This window comes from Melospiza melodia, chromosome 3 (assembly GCF_035770615.1).
Source record: "Melospiza melodia melodia isolate bMelMel2 chromosome 3, bMelMel2.pri, whole genome shotgun sequence".
Taxonomy (NCBI): Eukaryota; Metazoa; Chordata; class Aves; order Passeriformes; family Passerellidae; genus Melospiza; species Melospiza melodia.
Genome location: NC_086196.1, coordinates 39736343 through 39747160, shown reverse-complemented (window position 1 = coordinate 39747160; position 10818 = coordinate 39736343). Strand labels below are relative to the sequence as shown.

Sequence of the window (10818 nt, the reverse complement as noted above, 5' to 3'; positions counted from 1 at the left end):
CAGCCGCCCCCTGCCCGCGCCCTCGGGAGCGCCCTCGGTGCCAATGCGCGCTCCGGCCGCCGCGCCGCCCCCGCCGAGCCGCCAGCGCTGTCCGGCGCCGCCGGTGCTGCCGGGGCCGAGGCGCAGATCGAACCCGCTCCCCACTCGCTCGGCAGCCCCGGCTTATACCTGGTAGGGCGAGGGGCCGCCCCGCCCCGCCCCCGCCCCAGCCCCGCGCCGCCGAGGGGGATCTTGCGGGGGAGGCAGAGGCGGATCCCGGAGCCGCCGCCGTCCCGCGGGTGCCAGCCCCTGAGCGCGATGGGCACGACGCGGTGAGCGGGAGGGAGTGGGAAGCCGCTCTCCCCGCCGCTGCCCACCGCGAAGCAGCCCCCGCCAGGCTCTGCCCGGCAAACCGGAGAGCTGCCCGACACGTCGGACAGAAGGCAGGATCGCCTCCGGAAACTCGTCTTCCAGCGTCTTACTCAGGTGAAACCACGGTGCTTTGAAACGCAGGGTGGCAGGGAGCAAGGGGCGTGAGAATGAAGAGATTTTATTCCTGACGTCCAGCTGTGGGGTGTGCATAGATCTTACTCAAAGGCATCAGCTGTGTTTAAAGTTTTAAGGTTTGATTTGTGAAGCTGCATTTCACAGTGGTCTTGACTATGGAAAGGGGGATAGGTGAAGTATTTTTATCTGTTACTTACTCTGCAAATGGAGAGTGAATTTTGTTTCCCTCTTTGAAGAGTAGAATTTGTCTCTAGTGCTTCTTGATTCTCAGTGAGGTAATGTCTTTTACTTCCGAGTGTCTGCACATGTATCGGCTTTCCAAACAGCTCCATCTGTTTCCAGCAGAAGCCATGAATGTAGGTAGTCAAGTAAATATGCTGGAAGACAGGCAGACCCATTGGACTGAATTTTCCAAGATAAAATTTTTAGGTAGAAGAATACGAGCATTGTCCAGTACCATGCTCTGCAGACCAATTCCTTTATTTCTTTTTCTCAAAAGAGAGGATTCATGAGCTTGTAGAGAACTAGCTTGTTCATATTACTACAGCAGTTCTCTTGAAGCTCTATGAGTTTATGACAGGTTTATGGAGAATCTGAGCACTGATATATCAGAAGCAAAGCATGTCAGATGTGCATGGCCTGTCCATGGCATGCTGTCTAGTATAGGAATTAAATCAGTGATTTCTTCTTAAATAAAGTTTTACTAAGATTATATAAAAAAAGAATTAAAGAATTAAGGAATGTTTCTTTAAAGTTACACTTCTCTGTATCTATTCATTGATCATTGTGACTCTTCTCACGTCCCTGAATATATAAATGTGTTAAAGTTGTGTAAATTACTGATTCATATAAATGAGTAATTTGTTTGAACCCAACCAGTGCTAGGCCTCAGAAAGGATCAGGCTAGATGCTTCACCTTTACCACCAAGCAGCTCATCAGAATCATCACAGAGCTCCTCTGGAGGAGATTCTTGTTACTGATCAAGTTCTTTCCACACAGTTTTAAATTCAGCTATGCTCCCTCTGAGGCAGCCTTACTGGCAGCTTACATATATATATAAATCACTGTGACCCTCTATTTTGTTGAACACATGTGAAATTTTCTAAGATCAACTATAGTCAAGTTTCTGTTAACACTCCAAATCCCTCTTTTTGGTTCCCATTGGCTGGATCCAACATAAGTCTTTAACTCTGTGAGTTTAACACTGGGAGTATGGTCCTTTTGCTAATTTGTTTGAAAATGGGTTTATATATCAACAGACAATATGATTCCCATTGGGAGAATAGTTTAAATTCAACTTTTCTTTAACACTGATTTTCTTGGGACAAGAGGAAGTTGAGTCTTTTTGCATGAATATCAACAAAAGAACCCTTTAGAAACTTCTATTGTTATAAACTTGGTGCAGTTTGCATGGAGAGAGGTGAGACCCCTTGCTTTTTGTTTCACAACACTACCACTCCTACTGCTGCCTTCCAGGAGAATTTCTTCTATCCTAGTTAATTTTATCTGTCCTTTAGTCCACAGGATAGAATTCCTAAGTTTGAAGAATCAGAAACATTTTCAGTGGAAACATATTCCTGATTTTTATCAGTACTTGATTCTATCTACTCCATGTTTTTTAGAACTCTAACAGCAAGGAAATAAGCTTTGAAGAAAGTGAGTGGCTCCAGCTCAGGGAAGACAGACAGTCAGATAATGCTTCTACTGCAGTATGAATATAATTCAACCAGCTATCATATTCAACCAGTATGAATATAATTTCCTGCAGAGGTAAAAAGGCATGTGTGGGGAAGATCCACAGACCCTGACATAAACCAGTCAGAATTCAGATCTGCACATACAAACTGTTCATCATTCTCTTTTCAAACAAGAGTCCACCCATGACTAGATGTCGTTTCAGATTACAGCCAAGAGACAATTTAATTGTGGAGCTCTGACACAGTATTTGGCCCAAGAGTGAGGGAGACAGTGCCACAGGTGAATCTCCCCAGTGGGAAAGAAACTGCACAGGCACAATCAGAATCACATCACCACAGATGGAATGCAACACCACGGGGGAGAAACCACAACAACTTGGAAATGTGAGAGGGAAAACTTCATCAGTAATTCCCAAGTGTAGGAATTCATAATCAGTTCATGTAGGAATGAGGAGCTCCACACACCTCACAAACGCCCTCTACCGAGAAGTGGGTCTGACAGGAAAAAACACTCTTTTCACACGTTTATGCAGCTCAAGGCACTTGATAATTCTAGGGCTAATTCCGGGTTTGCACATCACAACATGTGTAGTCCCATGAAGAGCCAAGCATATCTGCCACCAAAACTACCTGCAGTAAGTAGCCTTTAAATAAGTATGTGTACTTGCACATTAAATAAAAACCAGATCCAAATGGAGCCCTAGAAGTGATCATGTTTGAAGGCCTGATTGTCAGTCAAGTTTTAAAAAGAAACAAAGCAACAACCAAGGAACAAATACTACCTGAATTTAAACACCTAGCATTAGGAACCAAAACTTTCAATAAATTTTGTAATATCACTCATTACACCAGTAGATACAGCTGGAAAGTGGGCATGCATTGTAGCAGAGAGTGACTTCTTCCAGGCAGTCAAAAGTACAATAACCTAAAGTAACTCACAGGTTTTTTTCTTGTTATTTCAATAGAAGATTTCTTATTTTGATGGAGGGAACTCTGCAAACCAAAATGGAAGTTCATGTTCTTCCAGTACTAGACAAAGCTGGAAAGCAAGCAGGAGTGGATTTCTCCAATATTCATGCAAGTTCTCTTTTGGGAAACAAAACCTTATCTTATTGATATCAATTCAAATTTTGTACCATTTTCATGGTGCTAGTTTTATTTATGGCATGAGGGTAACAGGTGCCATTACTTTTAACCACATTTATAAATTAATGAATTGGGTGCTTAATGTTAAACATACAGGTCATCCCTCTGAGCACAACTGTAGCTTTATGCATGCATTTACATTCCATTTATTTTACTGCATTCATTCAGTAGGACTTCAACTCATTAAAAGGTTAAGGAGCACACCACTGAGCTCCCAACTGGAGTCAAGATCCAGGCTTCAGACTCACTCAGAAACAAATGTCATATCAACATCTTCCATCCCATTGTCCATGATAGAGAACTAACAGACAGCTGCTCCTACACATTCAAAACAAATAATGATTTTCTGTCAAGGAAGTATCAAGGAATGGCTTGAGTTCCCTCTGCACTCAAAAGGACTGCACAATGCCAGCTTACTCTACTTCCATCCTAAGTTATCTTCCTAATGTGGTGTTCAGAAGCACATTATTGAACACACATGACAAAAGAAAAACATTGCTATTAGTTCCTCCTAGTGCGAAGATAATGGGATTCCTGTGCTTGAGCTCACATGACACTGGAGCCACTTCAAAGAAAGTGACAATTTTATGGTGGGCCCATTCATCACACTCAGTGGGGTTTTACTGCAGACACCCATGGGGTTTGTATTGGGTTTATCTGACAACCTCTCCAGAATTAATTTGTTTTTTATATTTCAGTGCAGCTGTATTCCTTATGTGTTCCTATAAAAAAATCAGAGCATTGCCAGCTAAGTCTTCTTTCAGCATCTTTATCACATGACAGAGATTCAAGTTTCTATATTGTTACTGAGGTTGATTGTTGATTGTCTTGTATTAGACAATCCAGTCAGGTAAGTAATCATATGATTCTCACCTAAAAATAAAAAAGATACAAAGTAACATTTGTATCCTGCAGATTTTTATCTAAAAGGTGTTCTGAAATATTGTTTCTATTTATAGAGGAATCAAATGCTGACCAAACTTTATGGGTTCACATTCATCAATTAATGTGCAAATAATCTCTACTCTACCAAGCATGACAAAAAGCTTTGAAAGATCTATCTCCATTTAGAAACTAGTTGTTGAGTTTTTCAATGGTGTTTTTAAACATTTCTATTTTAAGAGATCCTACTAAATACAAACATAACTACTTTTTGAGGTACATTCAACAGCAGATTTTCAATAGGCATTTCACATTTTAAAATAATTAAATTACTGAAATATTATTGACATTAAACATGCTGAACTAATTTAGTCATTTCATAGTATTGTGGGAGCACTAGAATTGCATTTGGACGATAATTAAGTTCCATTTGTATTGAAAAACTATTCACTGTAACCAAAATCACTGCATTTTGGTCAAGATCAATCACCACGCTGAGAACCACAGTACTTTACTGCAGATCACACACCACTGAGAGACATTATTGCTTTTAGTTCATTTGATATACACAAACCTCAGCGTTCTCTCTATGCAGCAGAGCAGCAGATTGCATTAAAAACGTTTGGAAACCCAGTCTGGGTGCTACCGATACAGCACCTCTACAGTACTCCGTGAGACAGACATTTAATTAACCGCCTGAACTAGCAGCTGCAGTAAATAACATGCACTTATCACTTTTCACCTTCTTTCAGTAGATGCAGGGCAGGTTCCCTTTACAAAAGGTGTTCTCATGTCTTACAACAGTTATTTCCCCCATATCATTAATAGGGTCATTGAGATACCTCTTAGAGACGCAAGAGCTCAATCCATAAATAAAATAAACACCAATTTCCATCACTTCCCCTCTTCTGCCTATGTTTCCATGTCTATGAGCATACATGACAGAGAGAACAATGCTTTTTGATACATCAGCTTGAAGTCATGCTGCAGCCAGTTACAAGGGAAGCTCTCTTTTGAGTTTAGAGGCAAAAGAGTAACGGCCCCTCACTGGATTTGGTGACCTGATTTCACCTTCCCACGCACGCCAAATAAACTACTGCATACCACTGAGTGAATGACAAATTAGCATTTCCCCTTTACTGGTTTCCCATCTCCATCCTTCCACTCTCCATCTTCCCACAGAACTCCCACTGGGTTCAAACTACTGAGTTGAAGTACTTCCTAGCGGCAGATAACCAGCAGGAGTGCCTGGCTCATGCACGGACTCGCATGCACAGCTCTTCTGGAGCTGCTCCAACTCCACATACTGAGTACGCTGGCAAACTATTAGTAGCAATTATTGCCATTAAGTTATTTGTAGCAACTTTGAAGTGGGTAATACTATTTGTTTTCATTCAATTTCTGGTTCTTTGAATTCAGAATCGTGGATCGGCAGCTTCCAAGTCCTGCAGCATCCTTTTCTATTGGATTTAGTCATAAAGTTGATAAGCTCTAGATGCTCCGGCTAGCAGGGTCCCGGCTCTTCCCGCCGGCGGCAGCCGGGACGAGGATGGAGGCCGGGGCAGGGAGCGGCTCCGGGGCCGTACTCGCTACAGCGGGTACCCCGGCGCGGCGGTGAAAAGCCGGCGGGGCAGGAGCAGGGGCAGGATAGGGGCAGGGACAGGAGCAGCGGCAGGGATAGGGGCAGCGGCAGCGACAGGGGCAGCGGCGGGGGCAGCGGCAGGGGCAGGGGCAGGGACAGGGGCAGGGGCAGCGGCAGGAGCAGAGGCAGGGACAGGGATAAGGGCAGGGGCAGCGACAGGGGCAGGGGCAGGAGCAGAGACAGGGGCAGGGGCAGGAGCAGAGACAGGGGCAGGGGCAGGGGCAGCAGCAGGAGCAGAGACAGGGGCAGCGGCAGCGGCAGGAGCAGGGGCACGGCCAGGGACAGGGGCAGGGGCAGGGGCAGGGACAGGGACAGGGACAGGGGCAGGGACAGGGGCAGGGGCAGGGACAGGGGCAGGGACAGGGACAGGGGCAGGGGCAGGGGCAGGAGCAGCGGCAGGGGCAGCGGCAGGGACAGGGGCAGGGACAGGGACAGGGGCAGGGACAGGGGCAGGGGCAGGGACAGGGGCAGGGACAGGGGCAGGTGCGCGGCGGGCGGCGGTGGCGGCCGGCGCTGCTGACGGTGCTGCCCGGGGATTATCGGCGGGCGCCGGCCGGCCCCGCTTTTGCTGCGCCCGCTGCCGGCCCGAGCGCGGGGCCCCGCCCGGGGACAAAGGGCGGAGAGAGCCGGGGCCGGGGTCGGGGCCAGGGGCAGGGCGGGCTCCGGCTCCGGCCGCCGCCGCCCACACAGGGCACCTTCCCCAGCCATGTCCCCCAACTACATCCGGAGCTTCTCGGAGGGATGTGTGAGTACGCGGGGCGCGCCCCTGGCCCCACCGGAGCCGGGGATGCGGCCCCAAAGCGCGCACGGGCCAGAGGGGCCGCCCGCCCGCCTGCGCTTCCGGCCCGGGCTCGGCGGGGCAGGCGGCCGGAGCGGGCTGACAGCCGCCCCTTTGGGGAAAGTGGACTTTAATTTGCGGGAATAAGGATGGTTCTAAGCATGGTTAGGTTTGATGGTGGCTCGGCGGTCCGTGCTTTGCCATCACCTGACATCATGTGAATGAATCAGTACAACAGCAAAACGAATAGCCTTTGGGTCGAAGCGCTCAGCTCCGTCTGGCGCCTTCTGCAGCAGCGGAATACTGATAAAGGCAGTGAAACAAATGAACTGGCAAGTGCTAGACAAATTAACGTTTATATAAAGTTAGAAGGAACAATAAAGTGTTGTAAGAACATTATTTTGTTAGAGAGCTACTGCACCCTTCATAGGCAAACTGTCTCCTTTAAAACAAGTAGAATAAAATAAATATTCTGGATAATGAAAAAGAGCAACTAGACCTCCAACAATAACACTGTTCATTTTTGTTTTTTATGTTCAATGAACCCTCTGATTTGCAGCTCAGGCCGCCAACAGTAATTGGACAATTCCACACTCTTTTTTTTGGCTCAATTCGAATGTTTTTCCTTGGTGTTTTGGGCTTTGCTGTTTATGGAAATGAAGCCTTGCATTTCAGCTGTGACCCAGACAAGAGAGAGGTTAATCTTTTCTGTTACAACCAGTTCAGACCTATAACTCCTCAGGTAATTATCTTTTTCTGTTATTTTTTTTTCATGGTAAAAATCCAATGTAAAGCAAATTAACTGCAAAAATTAAAGCATGGTTTTTCCATATAAGTACTAACTGACTAGGCTAATTATCACTAGCTTTTTTCATTAATATTTTCCTCTTACTATCCCTTTAGCTGTAACTAAATATGGAGCTGTGTTTCCTGTCCTTCAAAATAATACTAATGTTTCAGAACCCAACTAAACTTTTCAAACCAAAACATAACTGCTTTTTACCTTTACATTCCAAATATATTAAAAACAGACTTGCAAAATGTTCCAATATGCATGTGTTTTAGCTGTTCCAAAGCAGTTGTAAATGATCTGACAGATACATTTCTGCTGCATTTTAGGTATTCTGGGCATTACAGCTGGTGATTGTACTGGTTCCTGGAGCCTTTTTTCACCTTTATGCTGCTTGTAAGAGCATCAAACAGGAAGATATTCTCCAAAAGTCATCATACACTGGTTTTTATATCTTCTCTGTTTTCTTAAGGATTGTCCTTGAAGTTGTGGCTTTTTGGCTTCAGATTCAGCTCTTTGGTTTCAAAGTGAACGCAATCTACATGTGTGATGTGGGAGCACTTGATAAAAAGTTTAACATTACCCGGTGCATGGTGCCAGAGCACTTTGAGAAGACAATCTTTCTTATTGCAATGTACACATTTACTGTGATTACAGTGATCTTGTGTGTTGCTGAAATTTTTGAAATCTCATGTAGAAGACTAGGTATCTTAAAAACTCAGTGATGTCAACTTGCACTCATTTACTGCTCTGTCCACCTGCAGTTTTGTAACAATGGTTTCAAACCACAGCAGAAAATCATCTCCTGTCCTCTATGCAGTGCTGCAGAAGAGAACCACTCTCATGATTATCGAGGCAGAATAGCCACTTGACATAAACTCCTCATCTAAAAACTTGCACACTATGAGAATGATATTTGTTTCCAAGTCAAGGTCAAAGGCACTAAGATCTCCAAGAGCAATATATTTTCATGACCTGCCACCTATGGTAGTTCTGCCTCCAAAGGAGTGCGTGTGTGTGAGGAGATGGTTATTTATAAACACACTTCTATTCACAGCTTTTCTGAACACATGCTATCTGAGTTAATAAGGCCATTGCCCTTCTAGGAAAAATTATTGCAAATTTTTTACATGTTCTTATGGCTTGAGAATTGAACAATAATAATGGATGCTCTCTGGGTACCAGAAAGTATTCAAGCATCTTCCCAAGAAGTGCCACTGAGATGCAACCTGCAACTCAGCCCCCAGGGGCAGAGGCTCCTGGTTAGGCTGTGGTGACAACATATCCATGGATACCAGCTTACTTTGCAGAGGCTCAGCTACTGTCACCTGCTGGTTCAGAATCTCCTTTTAAAAGTGAAAGAGTAGCATGGTATTCTTTGTGCTGACTGCAACGCCTCATTATGTTTTGGCTTACCGTGTAGAAGGCTTTTACCAATATAGTATGATCACATTTTGAAGGAGGAAAAGGGCTTTTTAACAATTTTGCATAAGCGGCTTCAAAGTGTCAAAACAGAATCTTAGAGAAAAGCCTTTCCTAGGCCCAATCATTATTTGATTTCAATGTGTTTTGCTTGTGTGTGACTGCAGAATTGGGCCCATAGAATTTTCTGATGTTTGTGTCATATCTAACTTTTTCTTGCTCTGACTAAAGCTGCTAGAATAACAGTGAAAAAGAACTCTGCATATTAAAATTATTCTATGCAGTAAGTGTATTGGGTTAGGTTAGGTCTTAAAATTTTTATAGGCATCAGATGGTTTTGTGTGCAACAGCTTCTTCTTAAGGTTCAATAAACATATTAAATTTAGAAGTGATTTCCTTGTGCTGAAGTGAGATAAAGGAAAGAAAACAGATTTCAGAATCAGAAAAAAAGGAGGAGGTAGTTTCCTGTATAAAATATCTACAAATAGCTATAACAACAATCAACAATTTTCCATCTGTTTTTCAAACATAAAAAACTGAGATCCTGATAACAGAATCTGGGTAATTTCAGAAATATTTAGAAAATTCTGGAAAAAATCTTACCAACTGCTTTACCACTAATTGTTAGTTAATTAGTCCAAATATGATTCAGCACAGCTGAATTATCATAGCCTTGTAATTCTCACCCACAAAAGTAAACCTGCTAAATAAATGGAATAGCAAGTTTTAGGTGTCTTGGATTTGATTGAATCTGAGTTGTCTGAAACAAAGTGGGCTACAGCTAGATGTGTGGTTTTTTAAATATGCTGATCAAGAACAAAACTACATATTTCAATACATGTGCTATATTAAAGCATTAATATTACTTTTCCCTATGGAAATAAGTTTTATGTTGTCTTTAAGAAATGTCCAGTCAAAGCTATCAGATTTATGCAATATTAAATTAGTTATTTGATATTTGCAAGCATTGCAAGTGAAATAAAAATCACTGTGCTAACTTCTTGTTTACATAATATGCCATGTTCTTTGGTTGATACATGTCTAATTTTTCACTGTATATGTCAATATCCATCTGGAATTATTCTTTCCAATTGAAAATTGTAATCTCAGGTTAAAAAAATATTTAGAAAAACATACAGTATATAGAACTACTAAGAAAAAGAATGTACTTTCATGTGCTAGGAACAGTTGTTACCAACGGTACCCTTGGAATCCCACTTCATCAGTTATTTGTATAATAATAAAATAACTTAATCACAACCTTGTCAGTATTTTCCCTGGGGTTCAATATGTCATTGCTTGTTGTTCTTCTGTAAATTTCCAAACACTTCAGAAGGGTCAGAAGAGTGCCAAAACCCCCAAGCCCTCGGGAGTTTTTTAAGTCCTTGTTAGCATCAAGAGCCTTGAAGAACAAGTACTAGCATGGGACTGTCTGAGGATGCCTAGAGTGATTTAGGAGCTGGGTTACTGACCACCATGGCCTTTTTCTTTCTGGTCACATTCTGGAACATATTAAAAATTTCCCTTCTTCCAAATCAGATACATCGATTTTTTTTCTGTATTTCCTGTGGAATTAAAATTGTCAAATTCCTCAGTCCTTCATTTAAAAAAAAAAAAAAGTGCATTATTGCCTTTTAGTGCAAATGTTTTTCTGTGCCTCATTCTGCCATTAGTTTCTGGAACACACTGATGGAGATATTATATCCATGTAAAGAAATCATTTCCCCATGGATGTCAACACTTCTCTTTCCTATATTTGCCATTTGTTTTCCTGGCAATCATTGTATTCTCAAGTGTCTATAAACTTTTCTTTTGCTTAGTCTTCCAAACTCCCACCACTTTCATTCTCATTTACAATGTTTTCTATCAGCTTCCTTCCACCCTTACTCCCTCTGAGATTGATATGCCTTCATGCATTTCTCAGTGTTGAGCTGATTTTTGCTCAAAGGCTTAGCAAGTATTTGAGACGATCAT

The 10818-nt window shown here is 43.1% G+C and overlaps 1 protein-coding gene across 2 annotated transcripts; it reads left to right on the top strand.

Annotated features, from left to right (window-relative positions):
• Positions 1-332: 332 nt before the first annotated feature.
• On the top strand, positions 333-10104 carry GJE1 (gap junction protein epsilon 1). 2 transcript variants are annotated; one of them, XM_063151422.1, is made up of 3 exons: positions 333-465; positions 7192-7374; positions 7752-10104. In XM_063151422.1, the coding sequence occupies exons 2-3, from the start codon at positions 7249-7251 to the stop codon at positions 8145-8147; spliced, it is 522 nt and encodes a 173-aa protein (XP_063007492.1). In that variant the 5' UTR covers positions 333-465; positions 7192-7248; the 3' UTR covers positions 8148-10104. The 2 variants fall into 2 exon arrangements, with proteins under 2 accessions (XP_063007492.1, XP_063007491.1); XM_063151421.1 differs by lacking the exon at positions 333-465 and adding an exon at positions 6517-6599.
• The last annotated feature ends 714 nt before the right edge of the window (positions 10105-10818 follow it).

Excerpts from the sequence above, each read along its gene's own strand:
- GJE1 (XM_063151421.1), top strand. The coding sequence starts at position 6,561 with ATGTCCCCCAACTACATCCGGAGCTTCTCGGAGGGATGT. Across the intron at positions 6,600-7,191 it reads GGAGCTTCTCGGAGGGATGT|CTCAGGCCGCCAACAGTAAT; the intron begins GTGAGTACGCGG and ends TCTGATTTGCAG. Across the intron at positions 7,375-7,751 it reads TCAGACCTATAACTCCTCAG|GTATTCTGGGCATTACAGCT; the intron begins GTAATTATCTTT and ends GCTGCATTTTAG.